Source organism: Muscardinus avellanarius (assembly GCF_963383645.1).
Source record: "Muscardinus avellanarius genome assembly, chromosome: 4".
Classification (NCBI taxonomy): Eukaryota; Metazoa; Chordata; class Mammalia; order Rodentia; family Gliridae; genus Muscardinus; species Muscardinus avellanarius.
The window spans coordinates 76705984-76725287 of record NC_137789.1 but is presented as its reverse complement, the minus strand read 5'-3'; the positions used below and the strand labels follow the sequence as shown (position 1 = coordinate 76725287).

Genomic DNA, 19304 nt, shown 5'->3' with positions numbered 1-19304 from the left:
AAAGGGGATTGCTCCAATTTAATACAGTCTTTGTCAGCTGGGCATAGTGTTGCATACCTGTAATCCTAGTACTTGGGAGGATTGAGGCTAGCTTCAGCAATTTAGTGAGACCCTGATTCCAAATAAAAAATAAAATAGGGCTGAGGGTGTAGCTTGGAGGTAAAATGGCCCTAGGTTCAATCTCTATTACCACACACACACACACACACACACACACACACACACACACACACAAAACCAAGACAAAACAACAACCCCCCAACCCAAATGGTCTTTGTTTGAAAATAGGACCTCTAAGAAGAAATGTCTAGCAGTGCTGTCCATGGATTTCCCTGCAGTGATGGAAATGTTGCAAATATGTGCTGTCTAGTAGGCAGTCACCAACCACATTTGGCTGTTGAGCACTTGAAATGTGGCTTGTGAGTTTAAATGAATTTAAATGGTAACTTGTGGCTAGTGGTTGCGGACTCAGACAGCAAAATCACAGTTGTATTGTCACTTCTTAAGCATACTGAGCCAGGTGTGGTGGGGCACATCCATAATTCCAGTACTTTCGGAGGCTTGGACAGGACAACCACAAATTCGAGGACAGCCTCAGCACTATAGTGAGCAGCTTATTAAATAGGGCGGGGGATGTAGCTTGGAGGGAGAATGCCCCTAAATTCAGTCCCTAGCAACACACACACACACACACACACACACACACACACACCAGCCAGGCTGAGGAAGAAAGGATGTTCTTGGCCAGAGGGTTCAGGAAGGGCATCGTTTGGTCTGCAAGGCAAATCTGGATTGGATGAATGAAATCTTGGATGGATGAAGTTCTGAGTTGGTAACTTGGAGGCATTTCCTGATCTTTATCTGGATGCTCCTCAGCTGGATAGTTGCCTTATTCTGCAACAGACATTGGCCCTTCTGCACTTTCCTCTTTTCAGTGTGTGTGTGTGTGTGTGTGTGTGTGTGTGTGTGTGTGTGTGTATGTGTGTAGGGGGGTGGTGTCTGGGGATGGAACCCAGGGACATTTGACCTCAGAGCTACATGCCCTGCTCTATTTTGTATTCTTTATTTTGAGACAGGGTCTCACTAAGTTGCAGAGGGCCTCACTAAGTAGCTCAGGCTGTCCTTGAACCAAGAACCTCCTGTCTCAGCCTCCCGAATTCTGGGATTACAATCTGCGCCACCATGCCTGGCTCAAAGTGACTTTTGGAAGCTGGGTTGGTGAGGTGGTTGTCCACAGGTTCCATGATTTACCTGAAAGTGCTTTCAGTTTGAACTGGAGCTAAGCAGTGCATGTGCTTTTGTTTTCTGTTGTCTGTCTTACAATGTGTGGCTTCTCCCCCAGGCCCCCCCTTTTTTAGGTAATGGGGATGGAACTCAGGGACATTCCATGTCTGAGCTATACCCATACCCCAGCCCTATTTTTTTGTTTTTATTCTTTATTTTGAAACAGAGTCTTACTGAGTTGCAAAGGACCTCACTAAGTAGCTAAGGCTGTCCTTGAACCTATATCCTCCTGTTTCAGCCTCCTGAATGCTGGGATTATACGCATGCCTGGCTTCCTTTCCCTCTCTTGATAGGACTGTCATATCGATGATTGAGAAGTCTCTTGGTTTCTTGGCGGGTTGTGGTGAGGGTGGTAATGCGTTGTGTTTTCAGCTGCTAGATGTGTCCTTGGTGATTCTGATACGTGCTCCTCCCCTCCACCCCCCAGTCCTTGTCACAAGTTTGTCTTATACCTCAGGTACTGTGGAGGTGAAGGAGAGAGATTTAAAATCAAGCTGTACAGCAGCAGCAGAATAGTCCTCAGCATTGAACAAGCAAATATGACATGACGTGTCCACACCTGTTGGACATTTATGAAAAAATTTCCTTAGAATGGCATGTTGCTTAACATGATTAGATGAAAAGTGGTTGAGCTATAGGAAATATTTTGTACGCAAAAGGTGCTTTGTATTCACCTATCTGCTTGCTAGGTTTCCGGTCCACACTTGTGACAAAATTCTGCATCACTGTGGTACTAAATTAAAACTCAGTTGTACAAATGCCTTGTACTTTGAGCAGAGTAATTAGCAATTGCCTTTTTTTTTTTTAAACGGGTCTGGGGATGGAACCCAGGGGCATTCGACCTCTGAGCTACACCCTGCCCTATTTTTTTTATTCTTTATTATTATTATTTTTTTTACTTTACTTTTTTTTTTTTTTTTTTTACAGTACTAGGGGTGGAGCAGGGGCATTCTACCTGCGAGCCACACCCCCCAGCCCTATTTTTTATTGTTTATTTTGAAGCAGGTCTCACTGAGTTGCAAAGGGCCTCACTAAGTAGCTGAGGCTGGCCTTGAACCATGATCCTCCTGTCTCAGCCTCCCGAATGCTGGGATTACAAGTGTGTACCACCATGCCCGGCTATTCTTTATTTTTTGAAACAGGGTTCACTAAGTTGCAGAGGGCCTTACTAAGTTAGCTGAGGCTGTCCGGAAGCACTCTCCTCCGGTCTTATCCTCCCAAATGCTGGGATTACAAGCATGTGGCAGTACGCCTGGCTGGAATTGCCTTCTATTTGAGAAAAGCAGAGTAAATAGGAATTACTTAAGTTTTAAGAGGTCAGAAATTCACTGTATTAAGTCTATATAAGTTTATATATATATGATAAATGTAATAATGAGTAATAAAATACATTTTTTTTTTTTTGGTGGTACTGGGGATGGAACCCTTCTGCCTACGGGCTACACTTCCAGACCTATTTTATATTTTTATTTCGAAACAGGGTCTCTTAAGCCAGCAAGGCTGGCTTCGAACCTGTGCGATCCTCCTGTCTCTTCCTCCCAAGCGCGGGGATTTCAAGCGTGCGCCACCATGCCTGGCTAAAATACATTTTAACTTGCAACCTATTAAGAAATTTATATAGAACTGCTTTTTCAAAAGATTAATTTTATAACATTTTATTTGGTCTCTTGCATGACATTTACTTGTTTGGCTCTAGTTAATCCTGCTTATTCCCCAAAACATTTACCGATAGCCCCAACTTGGTTCCAGTATGAGCTTACTTCATAAAAGTTAGGTGTAGCATAATTAACAGTTTTTGAAAGAAAACTTTTTATTTCGTATTGGTGGTGACAGTCATTTCAGTGGCTCATCTCTGACAAGGCTTTTACTATTTTGTCTTCAGTGGTAAACTAGTTGCCATCTCATCCATTCCTTGTTTTCCTTTGGGGGAATTGTCACTAAATAGTATTTTGTATGAGATATTTGGTCCTCTTATCTCTTAAATGCAAGGAGTTTGGATCAGAACGTTTCCAAAGTGCTTGAGAACTCCAAAATACTTGTAATTGTTTTCAAGGTGCACCTCTGCATTAGGGCTGATTCTCAGCCCAGCAGTCTCCTTGTGGCCCTCCTCACCCTAATCCCAAGCACATTGTGGCATGTTCTTTAGTTCCTGGTTCACGTTTCTTACATGAGATTAAATGGAAATAATTAAAATTTATTCTTTTTGAGGGGGGGAACTTTTAATAGGTGACTATTAGAAATTTAAAATTACTGACAGTTCTCATTTGTGACCTATTGAACACTGCTAATTGAGGCTTAGGAAATAATAGACATTGAATGAAGAAAGGAAGAAGCTTCAAAAAGTTTTAAATATCTTTTATAGACACACAAAATTATATGTTGCAGCTGTGACTTGGGAAATTGAGTATTAAAATGGTCATGATCAAATAAAAAAAAGCCCCAAATAATTTAATCAGATTAACTCAAATCAGAAATATGTACTGCAGCTACCAGATGGATTCCTGGCATAGTTGCCAGCGGGTCTGGAGGTCAGAAAGAGGCAGGAAGACATTGGTGGCTGCTGAGTGTTGAGTGGTCACTGGTGACAGACCTAAAGCCACAGTGTTTGAGCTTCTCTACCTGGGTTCATCTTCGTGTGGTCACAGTTGTGGTGGGTCCCATGCTTACTTGATGTCATTTAATGCTGGCATTTTTCATGCCTCTTGGGGATGGATTCTTAGTTGGAAGGCTTAAGGAACTGAGAGGGCTTCTGTTTTGTCCCTCCCTAACACTGTGGGCTGATAAAATGTAAGCAGCAACACCACCAGGCTTTCCCAAGCCAGCTCTGTCTGTGCTCCTGGCCCCATGGGCCTGCAAGGAGCTGAGCTTCAGAGGGCTGCAAGCCCCATTCAGCCAGTGGCAATTCCTTTTGGGTTTTGGAGGATGAAGCTGTTCTATCACAGGACCTTCCAGGACATTGAAGTAGATACTACTTTTCTTAAGCTAATGTGAAAGATTATTTGGGTAAGCAGTTAGTCTGCAAGGCTGCTTTAAGCTATTATCAAGTCCATTCTGGTGTCAATTTTCATGAAAGTTAGAATGAGCCTTGAATAAATGAAGAGCAACTGCTTAAGCTTTTTATGAATAAACTCAGTTTGTAAAAATTTGTTGCATTTGGCACTGGATATTTCTACTTCTCTTTAGTTTGGGTTTTAAGTAGTTGTGCGGGAAAGTGGCTTGTTTCCAGCAAAATGGCTTTCATGGACACCTGATTCTTATCTGTCAGACCTCTGTATTTGAAGAAAGTACATCAGAAAATTCATGGCAGTTAGTGGAAGAATGAGGAGACCTTTGACTGTAGCTGACAGCTGTCACCTGAAAGCTACAGACCTAGAGACCCTCTCAGGTGTTATGCCTGTAGTCCTGACAGTGAGCAGGAATGTTGTTTATATTTTCTATAAGCAAAATTCTCCCCTTATTATCAGTATGTTAGAATAGGGCCTGTAGAAGTGCAATTTTGATCTGTCTACTGGTGAGTTCTCAGTACTCAGTAGACTTAGTCAACCAAGTTCATTCCCATACTACTATAGAAACAGTAGGATTTTGATTGAATCTGTTTATATCATTACTTTGGAAATTCTTGAACAAGAACCTGTGTTCAAATAGGCCAGTATCACACAATGGTTAATGTGCTTATATAAGAGAAACAGTTAAATTCCAAAGATGTCTAAAATTTCAGTCATTTTTCCTATGTGAATTAGTTCTTAGGTTGTTGATTCAATTAGCCCTCAACAAAAACACTTTCCTGTTTTGATTGCTGAAGCATCTCCGCTCCCGTACTGGGGATGGAACTCCACATTCTACCTCTGAGCTACACACCCAGCCCTATTTTTTATTCTTTATTTTGAAACGGGGTTTCACTGAGTTGCAAAGGGCCTCCTCACTCAGGAGCTGAGGCTGTCCTTGAACCTTGAGCCTCCTCCTGTCTCAGCCTCCCAAATGCTATGGTTACAAGCATGGGCCACCACACCCGGCTTGAAGTATTCTTTAAATTGGTTATTTTAATGTGATACCAAACCCATTAGGAAGAGTTTGGATAAAATACAGATTGTTGGTAGTGTCTGCTGTTTGAAATGAGCACACAAGATATGGATGGATGTGCTTGCCCATCTCTCTTCCTACTGGCTTTTAGCCTGCCTTGTCCCAAAATGGCATAAAGGAGTAGTGAGGTCTACAAGGATATTTTAAATCTTACTCTGTTAAAGTAATTTTCAGCTTTTTTTTTTTTTTTTTTTTTTTTTTTTTTGGTGGTACTGGGGGTGTAACCCAGAGGCCTTCTAACTCTGGGCTATACTCTCAGACCTATTTCATATTTTTATTTGGAAACAGGGTCTCACTAAGTTGCTGAGAGCCTCACTAAGTAGCTGAGGCTGTCTTCAAACCTGTGCCATCCTCCTGTCTCAGCCTCCCAAGTGCTGGGATTACAAGCGTGCGCCACCACGCCCGGCGTAATTTTCAGTTTTGGAGAGAGGTCTCTGTTGCTACTAATAAGAACAGTCACTGTCCACAAAGTATCTTTCCAGCTAGAGTTTCCCTGAGTGTTCACATGGAGTCCTGGTCCATCACCAGAGCCCAGCACGCCTCCAGGTGAATAATGAGTCTGGTAGTTGGACCCTTCTGCCGTCAGTCTCAGCACAGATTGGGAACGTAGTGGGCCCAGAGCCATGAAATCAGTCCTTTTGGAGAATGAAAGGCTTTCTTGTAGTCTCTTTCTGAGTCTTGTATATTCCTTCCACTAAACGATGGAATTATGAATTTATTATACTGTTTTCACGCTTCTCAACATCAACACGCTTGCTTCCTTGTTAGATGCCTCTGTTGCTGTTACCTAGTTGTATGTGGCCTGTAAATATCTAATTTGTACGAAATGACTGATTTTGTTTTTTGTATAATCCTCTAGTCAATTTAACTAAGTTGGGCTTTTCACAGCCCTTGGTGCTGCCGCCGCTCATCTGATTACACTGCTCAGGGGAATAAGGTTAAGGGCGGGCTGTTGGTAACCAGAGCATTTCCAGGGCTTTAGTTCAGCAGATGGGCTGCTTGGCTATATTCATACATCTGGTTGCCTGCTGTGGCAGCTGCTGCTGCTTCATGTTGTGTTCTTTTGTTCTGTTCTATCCAAGAATGGAACGCTAGGAAGTGTAGTGAATGGATTAATTTAAGGTTAAGGTTAGTGTTTTGCTTGCTTTCTAAGTAACCGATCATAATAATGCTTCTGGTAGAAGCTAATGAGTTTCTCTTAAAGTGAACTAGATTTATAAAATACAGCTCAGCGAGGGGCTAGATTAGTATTGTTGATGGAAACCAAATTCAAATGCGTAAAGTACTGGCAGTTTTTATTATTAGTTCCTAATTCTTTATTTTCTTCTTTTCTCCTCCCCACCTCCCACTCCCTTCTAGGATCTATATCCAGACTTTGCCTGACACTGCAGGGTCCAAGAGAATTAAAGAAATATGGAATGACATGAAGAAGATTAGTTAAGGATTATAGGCTTTGAGGACAAACACCCCAGTGAAGTGAAGCACAGACAAGCTCCCAAGCTGTAGTTTGGAGGAGCCGTGTGTTGGAAGAATATGGCAGATCCAGGAATGATGAGTCTTTTTGGCGAGGATGGGAATATCTTCAGTGAAGGCCTTGAAGGCCTTGGAGAATGTGGTTACCCTGAAAATCCAGTGAATCCCATGGGTCAGCAGATGCCGATGGACCAAGGCTTTGCCTCTCTGCAGCCATCCCTTCATCATCCTTCTACTAATCAAAATCAAACGAAGTTGACCCACTTTGATCACTATAATCAGTATGAACAGCAAAAGATGCATCTGATGGATCAGCCTAACCGAATGATGAGCAGTGCCCCTGGGAACGGACTGGCATCTCCGCACTCGCAGTATCACACCCCTCCTGTTCCTCAGGTGCCCCATGGTGGCAGTGGTGGCAGTCAGATGGGAGTCTACCCTGGCATGCAGAATGAAAGGCATGGGCAATCTTTTGTGGACAGTGGCTCCATGTGGGGCCCCCGGGCTGTTCAGGTACCAGACCAGATACGAGCCCCTTACCAGCAGCAGCAGCCGCAGCCGCCACAGCCAGCTCCGTCGGGGCCACCAGCGCAGGGCCACCCACAGCACATGCAGCAGATGGGCAGCTATATGGCACGTGGGGATTTTTCCATGCAGCAGCATGGCCAGCCACAGCAGAGGATGAGCCAGTTTCCCCAAGGCCAAGAAGGCCTCAATCAGGGGAATCCTTTCATTGCCACCTCAGGACCCGGCCACTTGTCCCACGTGCCCCAGCAGAGCCCCAGCATGGCACCTTCCTTGCGTCATTCGGTGCAGCAGTTCCATCACCACCCCCCTACTGCTCTCCATGGAGAATCCGTTGCCCACAGTCCCAGATTCTCCCCAAATCCTCCTCAACAAGGGGCTGTTAGGCCACAAACCCTTAACTTTAGTTCTCGGAGCCAGACAGTCCCCTCTCCTACTATAAACAACTCAGGGCAGTATTCTCGATATCCTTACAGTAACCTAAATCAGGGATTAGTTAACAATACAGGGATGAATCAAAATTTAGGCCTTACAAATAATACTCCAATGAATCAGTCCGTACCAAGATACCCCAATGCTGTAGGATTCCCATCAAACAGTGGTCAAGGACTAATGCACCAGCAGCCCATCCACCCCAGTGGCTCACTTAACCAAATGAACACACAAACTATGCATCCTTCACAGCCTCAGGGAACTTATGCCTCTCCACCTCCCATGTCACCCATGAAAGCAATGAGTAATCCAGCAGGCACTCCTCCTCCACAAGTCAGGCCCGGAAGTGCTGGGATACCAATAGAAGTTGGCAGTTATCCAAATATGCCCCACCCTCAGCCGTCTCACCAGCCCCCTAGTGCCATGGGAATCGGACAGAGGAATATGGGCCCCAGAAACATCCAACAGTCTCGTCCATTTATGGGCATGTCCTCGGCATCTAGGGAGCTGACAGGGCACATGAGACCAAATGGTTGTCCGGGTGTTGGCCTTGCAGATCCGCAAGCAATCCAGGAACGGCTGATACCTGGCCAGCAACATCCTGGTCAGCAGCCGTCTTTTCAGCAGTTGCCAACTTGTCCTCCGCTGCAGCCCCACCCAGGCTTGCACCACCAGTCTTCACCCCCACATCCTCATCACCAGCCTTGGGCACAGCTCCATCCATCACCCCAGAACACCCCACAGAAAGTGCCTGTGCATCAGGTAAGGGGACATAGAGCCTGTGTGCATTGTGATACAGAAATTCAACATGGTTTACTTGTCTAATAGAATTTTTCTTTAAACTTCATGAAGAGCTTTTTCATTAGGGGTACCTTAATTTTTTTTTTTTTTTATCTTGTAGGCTGCATTTGAATCTCATCCCCCTCCCCCCACCAAATTGCTCTTTTTATTTACTGACTTATTGGCTTATGAATTCATCCATTCAAAAATTCTTGAAACCTTCTCTGGCAGGAATTGTGCCTGGTGCTAAAGATGTAGATTTCTGGGTAACAGACTGGTCCCTGCCTACCTCTAAGGAACTGGGTCCCTGCTTGTAGGGACCTGGACAGTGGACCCAGGACACTCAGGAGACAAATATTCTTATTCCTTTCTCTTTCCTCTTTCTCTCTTTTTTCTTTCTATCTTTCTATTTTAAAAATACACTATTTTGCTGGGCGTGGTTGTGCACGCTTGTAATCCCGTGCTTGAGAGGTGGAGACAGGAGGATTGTGCTGGTTCAAAGCCAGCCTTGCTGGCTTAAGAGACCCTGTTTCCAAATAAAAGTATAAAATAGGTCTGGGAGTGTAGCCCGGAGAAGGGTTTCCAGGAACCCCAGTAACACCAAAAAACAAAACAAAACAAAAACAAAAACAAAAAAACCCCGCTGTTTTATGTATTTGTGGTAGTTTCCTCCATCTTTTCTTTTTATATTATGATTTTTTCCCTTGGAAAAAGCTGCAAAATATGCATATCTCCAATACTTATTTTACCAACTTTTGAGTGTTAGTATGAATTTAAATTGTAAATGGTAGAAAACCACAGTAAATGATAATCCATAGAATTTGATCTCAAAGAGGTTTGGGTACTCAGCATGAAGTAGGAGTTGTCTTCTTTTTTTTTTTTCCCCTCTTACAAGGTGAAACTTTCTTTTTTTGCAGTACTGAGGATGGAACCCAGGGTTCAAGCTACACCCCCTGCCCTATTTTTTTTATTCTTTATTTTGAAACCAAGTTTCACTGAGTTGCAGAGGGCCTCACTAAGTAGCTGAGGCTGTCCATGAACCGCGATCCTCTGGTCTCAGCCTCCCGAATGCTGGGATTACAAGTGTGTGCCACCACGCCCGGCTTCTCCATAGTTTTATATGAGAACAGATTTAATTTTTTTTTTTTTTGTGGCACTGGGAATTGAACCCAGGGGCATTCTGCCTCTGAGCTACACCCCCAGCCCTATTTTATTTTTATTTTGAAACAAGGTCTTGATAGGTTGATGAGATTCTCACTACTTGCTGAGATTGTTCTCGAACCTGTGATCCTCCTGTCTCAGCCTCCCACGTGCTAGGTTTATAGGTGTGCGCCACCACACCCAGCTCAGATTTAAATTTTAAAGATATCTATTTATGATAAAATTTGGTATTTAACCAGGCAAGGTGGTGCATGCCTATAATACCAGTACATGGGAGGCTGAGATAGGAGTTTTGCAGGTTCAAGTACAGCTTCAGCAACTTAGTAAGACTGTCAGCAAGTTAGTGAGACCTTGTTTCCAAATAAAAAATGAAATTGAGCTGGAGGGATAGCTTAGAGGTAGAAAACACGCACACATGAGTGCATATACACATATATTTTTATGTCCTTCATCTATGAAAAACATACCTATGTGTATTGATGAGTCTGAGTGCTGTTCAAAAGCATATATATTGATCATCCACTAGAGTTGCAGTTCTGCTTGTGGGGACACAGTAGGTGATTTTTTAGAGCTGTAAGGCAAGGTACTTTTTCTCTGTGTGTGCACGCACGTGCATGCATGCCTCTGTGTGTGTGTGTGTGTACGCGTGTGGGCATGCATGCCTCTGTGTGTGTGCATGCACGTGCGTGTGTGTGTGCGCGCGTGCGTGCTTGCGATCAAATCCAGGGGCATCTACCTTTGAGTTATACCTCCAGCCCTATTTTATTTTTTATTTGGAAATGAGTTCTTGCTAAATTGTTGAGCCTAGGGTGGCTTTGAATCTATGATCCTCCTGTCTCAGCCTCTCAAGCACTGGGATTATAGGCACGTACCACAATGTCAGACTATAGTGGTTGCTCTTGATGAACTTAAAATCAGTTTTGGGGAAACATGACCCATATGTGAAAAATATAAAACCATAAATGGTTTGTAGAGAGAGAGAGAGAGAGAGAGGGAAGGAGGGAGGGAGGGAGGGAAGGAGGGAGGAAGGGAGGGAGGGAGAAGAGAGGGAAAATACTAGTGGTCAGGGTGCTTGGCATTTGGCTAAGACTTACCAGACAAAGTGATCCTTGGACATTTCAGGTGGTTTAGCAGTCTCCTAAACAGTGAGATTACTGCAGGAAATAGGCATGGAAAACTAGTGCTTCAAGTTGGGAAGTATAGGTTAGTACCAACCTGTTGTGTTCTATAGTCTGAAGTTTTAAGAAATTTGCATTTAAATGGGGGACAGTAATGGTGATGAGACAGTTCATGGGCCAGATGAGGAAGCCATAGAAATATGAACCAGTTGTCCAGTTCTTCAGGGACATTTTGGACCAGGAATCAGGTAGTGGATGCAGAATGGGTTGAAATCACTTAGAAATAGAAGGGTTTTGTCAAGAAACAAAGCCATTCAGGCCTGCATTTGAGTGAAATTCAGGCTGGGCTGCTGGAGGTAGGGAAGGCTACTGGCCTCAGGACATGGAGAGCTTAGAGAAAGCTACCTTCCATGATCGCTCACCTCTGTGATTCTCAGAAGAGGTTGGAAGTTGGTAGGCATGGGGTCCCGCAGCTGACTAGGGACACCAGGGTAGAAGGCACTAATGTTCCTTGTATGAAAGGGATTCTGGGACCTGGTCGGGGTGGGGGCGCGACAACCAACTGCGCAGGCGCAGGAGAGGGCCCAGTGGGGCGGCTGAGCTCAGACCAGGCCCTGGCGTTCACCTTGCGGTCTCGTGCCGTACGGGTGCCCCTAGAACGGCCGGCCAGGTACTGTTCCCTAGGCCTGCTGCTCAGGTGGCGCCGTGGATGGGACAGGGTGGAACGAGTGGCTTTCCCTCTGTCTTGTCTTATCTCGAAAGCTCCTTATTACCGAAGGACTTAGTTTCTAGAGTAGTGGTTTCTAAGACTTGTCGGTCCGTCAGTCCAGGGGTACCCTCTGTGGATGATAGTGGGGTCCCCGAATGAGAATTCGTTTCCCCCAGCCTTCCGGAGGTTTGAGTCTGGATGCCTCCGCGTGCATTTCGGAGGACGTTTGAGTCTGAGCACCGGAGGCCAGAGGCCCAAGGGCTGTGTCTCCTCTCTCAGCGCGTTTATACAGACAAAATCGTAGGTAAGGACAGTTGAGGTATTTTCCTTACAAGTGCAGTTACGTTCTCTATTTTGGCTATGGGATTTGCTTTCTTTGTGCTTAACTTTTTTTTTATCTTCTTCAGATTTTGAGGTCCTCAGTTCTGAAACTAATACCAGGGAGGTATAAAGTCTTTAGAAGAGCATAGAGCCAGAAAGGGATTGGACTCCATCTCTGCTCCCTAGTAGTTGATTTTAGGCAAGTGATTTAACTTCTTTCAACCTCAGATTATCAGTAAAACAGGAGAAACAGTACACATCCCAAAGCAAGGTGAGATTATATGGGTAATATATACCGACTCCCTTAAATAATGTCCATGGTATATATGTTAATTCTCTAGATTTTAGTTTCTGATATCCTAAAACACAAAACTTGTTTTATCATTGTCATTATACTTCTACATATAGTATAAAATTAATTTTATTTTGAAGAAGTACCTATTATGAAACACAGCCTTAGTTATAAAATATTATATCTGACTTGTGCAACTATACCTCTCTCTCCTTTAGTCTGTGTTGCCAGGAGCAAGAAGGATAATGATATTGGTGATTCAAAGTGCTATTATATAATCCTAAAAATCTCTTTCTCTACAAACAACTCACATTCTAGCATAGCAAATATATCTAATTATGCTTTGCTTTACTACTACTAAATTTATTTTGTATTTTATATAAAAGTGATGATTCAAAATTAGGTAGGTAGCAGGGAAGCTACTAGCTTATGTTGAAATAAATGTATAATTTGCTAGCTGAATTATCACATTTATATAGGTTTGTTGACACATTAATTTTTCTACTTTTTTTTTCTTGGTGTGTGGTACTTGGGATTGAACTCAGGGGCATTCTGTGGGTGTGAGATACACCCACAACCCTATTTTTATTATTATTTTAATTTGAAACAGGTTTCACTAGGTTGATAAGAGTTTCAGTACTTGATGAAGCTGCCCTCAAACCTGTGAACCTCCTGTCTCAGCCTTCCAAATACTGGGATTACAGGAATGTGTTACCACACCTGGCTGTTTTTTCCACTTCTTAAAAATAAATTTTGTTCTTTAAGTGTTTCATAGATTCTATATGGATATTTTCTGAATTAAAAAAAATTTAAATATCTTTATATTGAATCAATGAAGGAAAATATTAGAACAAAAATCGGATCAAAACATGTAAGATTGTACATTTTGGTCTGTGGGCATGTTCTTTAAGAAAATGCTAAACTTTTGATTATGTGGTAGAATATTTTTTGAGGGTAGGTATGGAAAACCCTAACTTTTTTTTTTTTAGCTGATTAGAACAATGATTCTCAGACCTTTTTATTATAGACCTTTGTATTCTTAAAAATGATTGGGGAAGCCAGGTGTGGTGGTGCAAGCTTGTAATCCCAGTACTTGGAAGGCTGAGACAGGAAAAGTGCGTGTTCGAGGCTAACCGTAGCAACTCAGTGAGACCTTTTTTCAAAATAAAAAATAAATAGGAGCTGGGCATGGTGGCGCATGCTTGTAATCCCAGCATTCGGGAGGCTGAGACCAGAGGATCGTGGTTTGCAGCCAGCCTCAGCTACTTAGGCCCTCTGCAACTCAGTGAGACCAGGTTTCAAAATAAAGAATAAAAAATAGGGCAGGGGCTGTAGCTTGGAGGTTGAATGCCCCTGGGTTCCATCCCCAGACCCGCATGAAAAATAAATAAATGAATAAACAAACAAATAAGTAAATAAATAAATAGGAGCCAGGTGTGATGGTGCATACTTGTAACCCCAGTACTTGGGAGGCTGAGACAGGAAGATCACAAGTATCCAGCCATTTTTTTAGGCCCTTCACAATTTAGTGAGACCCTGTTTTAAAATAAAGAATAAGAAATAATTGTAGTTTGGAGGTAGAATGTTCCTGGGCTCAATTTGCAGTAACACACACACACACCATACTAAAATAGGGCTGAGGGTATAGCTCAGAGATAAAATACTCTTGAGTGAGTTCAGTCTCCAGTAACTCCCATACACAGTAAAAATAAAAGAAAAAAGGATTGGAATTCCAAAGAATTTGTGTTTATGTGGGTTATATATATTGTCTGCTGATTGAGAAGTTTAAACTGAGCAAAGTTCAGGATATTGTATTGTTTTAATGACTTCAAAATATGACACCAACGTGTCCCGATTTATGGCTTACTCTATCAGATGGAAAGTTCTGGTAGAATTTTTAGGGTAACACTGTTCTTAGAATAAGTGTATTTTGGATATATTTGTGTTCTTTCCCTTAATTTGGTCCTGAAACACAATCGTCATGAAGTATAACAGAAGTACAAAAAAAGCTTAAAGGACCACTAAAATTGAGGTGATAGGTAATTTCCCTTTGTTATTTTCCTGTATGAGATGAGAAAGAATTTAGAAGAAGCAGTGGTGCAGTCTTTTCATGTTTCTGTCTTTCCATGACATCGTGAGACCATCTTTTTTTTTTTTTTTTTTTTTTGTGGTACTTGGGGTGGAACCCAGGGGCTTTTCTACCTTTGGGTTATACTCCCAGACCTATTTTATGCTTCATTTGGAAACAGGCTTTCACTAAGTTGCTGAGAGCCTCACTAAGTAGCTGAGCCTAGCTTCGAACTTGTGTGATCCTCCTGTCTCAGCCTCTCAAGTGCTGGGATTACAAGCGTGCACCACTATACCTGGCAAGAGATCATATATATTTGTTTTTTTGGTGGTACTGGGGGTACAGAGGCTTTCTACCTCTGGGCTATACTCCCAGACTTCTTTTATATTTTATTTGGAAACAGGGTCTCACTAAGTTGCTGAGAGCCTCACTCAGTAGCTGAGGCTGGCTTCGAACCTGTGTGATTCTCCTGTCTCAGCCTCACAAGCACGGGGATTACAAGCGTGTGCCACAACGCCTGGCTCAGAGACCATCTTTTTTAAAAAGCCTTTCTGGGAAAACCTTTTCCTGGTAAATCTCAAATTGAGCCAGTGCTCTGCTGAAATTCTGCATTTACCCAGTGAGTACAGATTCTAGACATGAAGAGTAATTGGAAACTCTGAAGTAAATCTATGCAGGAAAGTGGCCGTGTATCTCAAGCATCTTGTATGCAAGGTGTGACCAGAAATGGGCAAAAAAAAAAAAAAAAGCCTCTTTAACCAGAGTGGTGTATCTATTAATACTATCTTTGATATTATTTATATATTCACACTCTTAAAGAAGTATGAGGAAGATGGGAAAATAAAATATCTCTAATGAGAAAAGCCAGCATTTTACTTCAGTGACATTCAGGAGCTTTTCCATGTATACCCCCTTTAAAATATAGGTACCTCAGCTAGTCCCCATTGAATCGGTTGCCTTTCCCAAGCTCACAGAAGGCAGAGGAAGGCACTGCTTCCCCCATGTACTGGTCACACTGGGTATTTCTTCCTAGGCCTTTACTGCTGCTTGTTGCTCCACTGGTTGCTCATCTGTTTTTTTTTTTTTTTTTTTGGTGGTACTGGGGTTTCTGGAAGCCCTTCTACCTCCGGGCTACACTCCCAGACCTATTTTTACATTTTTATTTGGAAACAGGGTCTCCTAAGCCAGCGCGCGCGGCTGGCTTCGAACCTGCGTGATCCTCCTGTCTCTGCCTCCCAAGCGCGGGGATTACAAGCGTGCGCCACCACGCCCGGCTGCTCATCTGTTTTTTCAGGAGGATGCTAAAGTATTTCTTCAGATTAACTCAGTGTGTGTATACTATAGCTTAATGAGTAACCTCCTTCATTTTTCCCTCAGCATAGCTGATTTATCTCAGAATAGAATGTTGGTTAACATAGAAAGTGCCAAGTGTAGAGTTAAAGCAGAGGGAAAAATGTTGGTCTATCAGTCCTTTTGCTCCATGGTCTGAAAGCATGAATGAGCTCTGCAGTGCTTTGCTGCTTAGATGGCTTTTATTTTGCAAGTGGGTATTGTTTTCTTGGGCTATCAAAGATGTAGATAATGAGAATTTAGTTTTCTTTCAAAGTTGAATATTGGACTTTTGCTCGCTGTCTCAAGAGCCAGTTGATTTTCTTAACTGTCAAGAAGCCACTTTTAGATACCACATGCTCATTTTGTATCTTGGGTGCCCTCATTCAACTACATTAAACAAGTATTTATTTAGTGCCTATTATGTACCAAACACTATGTGAAGGACTGAGATTGGCAGCATGGTAGAAGATAGGGGGGACAAAGACTTCCTTCCACTAGAGTAGACTGAAAATTTTGTTATATAAGCATAAAATTTTGACCATCACTAGATTATTAACGTGAAATTTCATTTGTTTGGATTTGCAGGAAGGCTGTCTAAATAGTGTCTCTCCTGTAGGAATAAGTAACATATTTTTCTGAAAGGCAGTTTATAGCAGTTTTCAAGATTTTAGTTCCAAGTGTTGTATGGATTCTTTTAGTTGTTTACTCCCACAACCCCACCAATTAAAAAAAAAAAAAAAACCTCATAATCTCTCTTTGCTTTTCTTTCTCCAATAGCATTGCTTGTTTCCTTATGAAATTGGTTCTCTATGGGTGAGGAAAAAGCCTTTATTTTTACCATTATGCATCCTCCCTACTTTTCATTTTGTCACTTGTTCAGAAAGGCAGTCTCCTGTATTGCAACAGTTGGCGGGGGAGGAATTGGGAAGTGGGTGGGGACAATTAGAGGAAAAAACATTGCTAGAACTAACCTAACCTGGAGGCTTTACTTTAGTCCTGGCTTCCTGATGTTCTCTGTAGTTACAGCTGTACATCTGTAGATCAGTCACCACAGAGACATGGTCCTCGTTTAAGTTCTTTCATTAGGAAGCCAGTAGTGACTCGTGCTTTGTTTTGCCAAATTCTAGTAGGTGACTGTGCATTACCACACTAGGAGTGAGGTTTTGTTTTGATTTTCTTAGTATTTAAAACACACACACAAATATGCCCTGCCTCCCTCCTAGGACTGCAACATGACATTAGGGGTGGTAGTAGTGAATTTAAAGGAAGTTGGCACCATTTTAAGAAATTAACGTGATCTTTGGAGCCCTCATTATCCTGTTTGCTTTTTTGGTGGCAGTTGGGAGGACAGTGAGAGTGATGGCGAGGTGAGGTCCCCTTATCTCTTGTTTTATTGTTGGAATCAAAGTCATCACTCAGGCAGTTATTTGAAGGAAATGTGTTTTTTTCATGCTCCTTAATGAAGAGCATATTTCTGTGTGAGTTCTCAACCACTTTTGTGTTTAATTCTAAACACTTCTGTACCATAGGTTTCAGGAGAGTCCCAAGACTTCAGCCTTAAACTATGTGAAAGTGTTGCTTTAAGGTTTGAGCAAGAATTATTAATCCCAAGAGCTTTCTTGCTTCGTTTTGGTTGAGGGCATGAAGAATTGGAGACCATCTAGAAGATGGTAGCAGGAGTGTTGGGAAATCTTGCTGAGGGTTCTGAATGACAGGTGTTCTAACAGGATGCGGGTGCCTCCCCTCCCATCTTCTAGGCAGCACTAGCTCGGGAACTGCACCCTCACCCACTTGGTAGTCCATGAAGTCTTTTGACCTTTTGTCAATGGCTCTTCAGTGTGTAGAGGGTTAGGAGGTTGCAGGGTTTATTTATGTGCTAGAGGATAGGCAGGAAACTTTACAGTGTCCTTTTTCTGAGCCTTTTAAGTTTGTTTTAAGGTCATGTTTTTTGATAAACTCTTTTGGCCTGAACATTCTCTTTAACCTAAAAGTCATGAAATTAAGAGATTATTTAGAGTTATGGTGTATTTGTTTTCAATGTTAAATTTAAAGCACTGCTAAATGTCAGTCAGTGTGAAGAGATACTAAACTTTAGTACCACTTTGGAGGTATTAAAAATGGTCATTGGGAAACTCACTTGGAGAATTTACCTTAGCTTTGACATCTTAATGTTACTTTCTATCCTCTGTAGTTCTAGTTGTAAATCTATAGATAATTTGCAAGTAACCACACAGAGAGATGGAGCTGGGGCAATAAATAAGAAGAATATGCTGACTTTGCTTTAAATTGGCCTATTACTAAGCCAGTTCCATTTCTGACCTACTACAAAGACATTTCCATGAAGGAGAGCTATTGGAGTGCACAAAAGCATAGACCTTGATTAAAGGAGATAAGTGAGAGTTCTATAGGGAAAGTGTTTGATAATTTAGTGATGCATCAAGTACTATTTCATTTACATCAGCTATTCCTCCCAGTCTCTCCTCTTTCACGTTAAATTTATTCATCTGAACAATGAAGACACATTAAAGAGGAAAACAGTCATCGTAACACTGGAATAAGATAGTATGACAACTTTCATAAACAGTGTTTTACCTGACTTGACCTCTGATTGCACAGTGTCCCTCTTACTTGGAAATGATGGTAGCAGACATAGCTCAGGAAGGAAATACTTCAGAATCTAATTTTGGAAAAGGTCTGTGTTTAGAGCTGAGCTTAAAGTGTATAGCTTTAGATTTTGTAAGAAAGTAAAAATCCAATATTGACATATAAATTAAGTGTCTAAGATAGATGAAGAAAATTACCGAAAAAAAAAAAAAAAAAAGCCTTGACTAGTTATTCGTAAAATAAAAGTGCATCAAACCGGGCGTGGTGGCGCATGCTTGTAATCCCAGCATTTGGGAGGCTGAGACAGGAGGATTGTGCAGGCTCGAAACCAGCCTCAGCTAATTAGTGAAGCCCTCTGCAACTCAATGAGACGCTGTTTCAAAATAAAAAAATAAAAAATAGGGCTCGAGGTGTCGCTTAGAGGTCAGATCCCCCTGGGTTCCCTCCCCAGTACTGCAAATAAAATAAAATAAAAATAAAAAAGTGAATCAAATAATAAGATCAGGTTTAATAATCTTTCCGAATTGAAATATTGAACTATGTTAAATGCTAGGGTGTTATTTATTGTTAAATATAAATTTATTGCCATGAATAAGTGGGAACAGGTGCCAGTTGACTTAACTTCATTTAGTGTTTCCTGTGTCATCTCATACCCCTGCTACTCTATCTAGTGGCTATACACTGGGTGGTCCCACCCGGGCTCTGACCCTCCTCCAATATGGATTGCTGGTAGGAGGGAACCAGGAGCCCTTTATATGCACTGAGAGTGAGAGTTCCACTTGCATGTGATTCTTCTCGTTTTTTTAAGTCATTCTGAAGACTTATTTAACTTTCCTAAACCTTAGTTTCCTGAGAATAATAATTGTACCAATTGCACAGGGTTATTATGAGAATTAAATGAGATAATGGCTGTAAAGTTTTTAAGCACAGCATGTGGCATGTGATAAGTGCCCAATAAATGTTAAATACTTTTATTATAACTGCTGCTACAGTGGTTGTCGAATTAGCTCTTGGAATGCTTTCCATTTTCACTTTCTATTCTTTCACTTTAAAATAAAAAGACTACCTTGTTTTGTAAAATAGAGCATTAAAAATCAATTAATTAGAATAATTAAAAGCAACCCA

General features: G+C 42.0%; 1 protein-coding gene across 2 annotated transcripts in view; it reads left to right on the top strand.

The window, feature by feature from the left end:
* Positions 1–6897: 6897 nt before the first annotated feature.
* CHD7 (chromodomain helicase DNA binding protein 7) overlaps positions 6898–19304 on the top strand; it is a gene marked incomplete at both ends in the record, with an annotated part of 139980 nt that continues 127573 nt past the window's right edge. For both annotated transcript variants that reach the window (XM_080694934.1, XM_080694933.1), the window contains one exon: positions 6898–8556. In XM_080694934.1, coding sequence (XP_080551060.1) covers positions 6898–8556 — 1659 coding nt within the window. The remainder of the gene's footprint in view (positions 8557–19304) is intronic.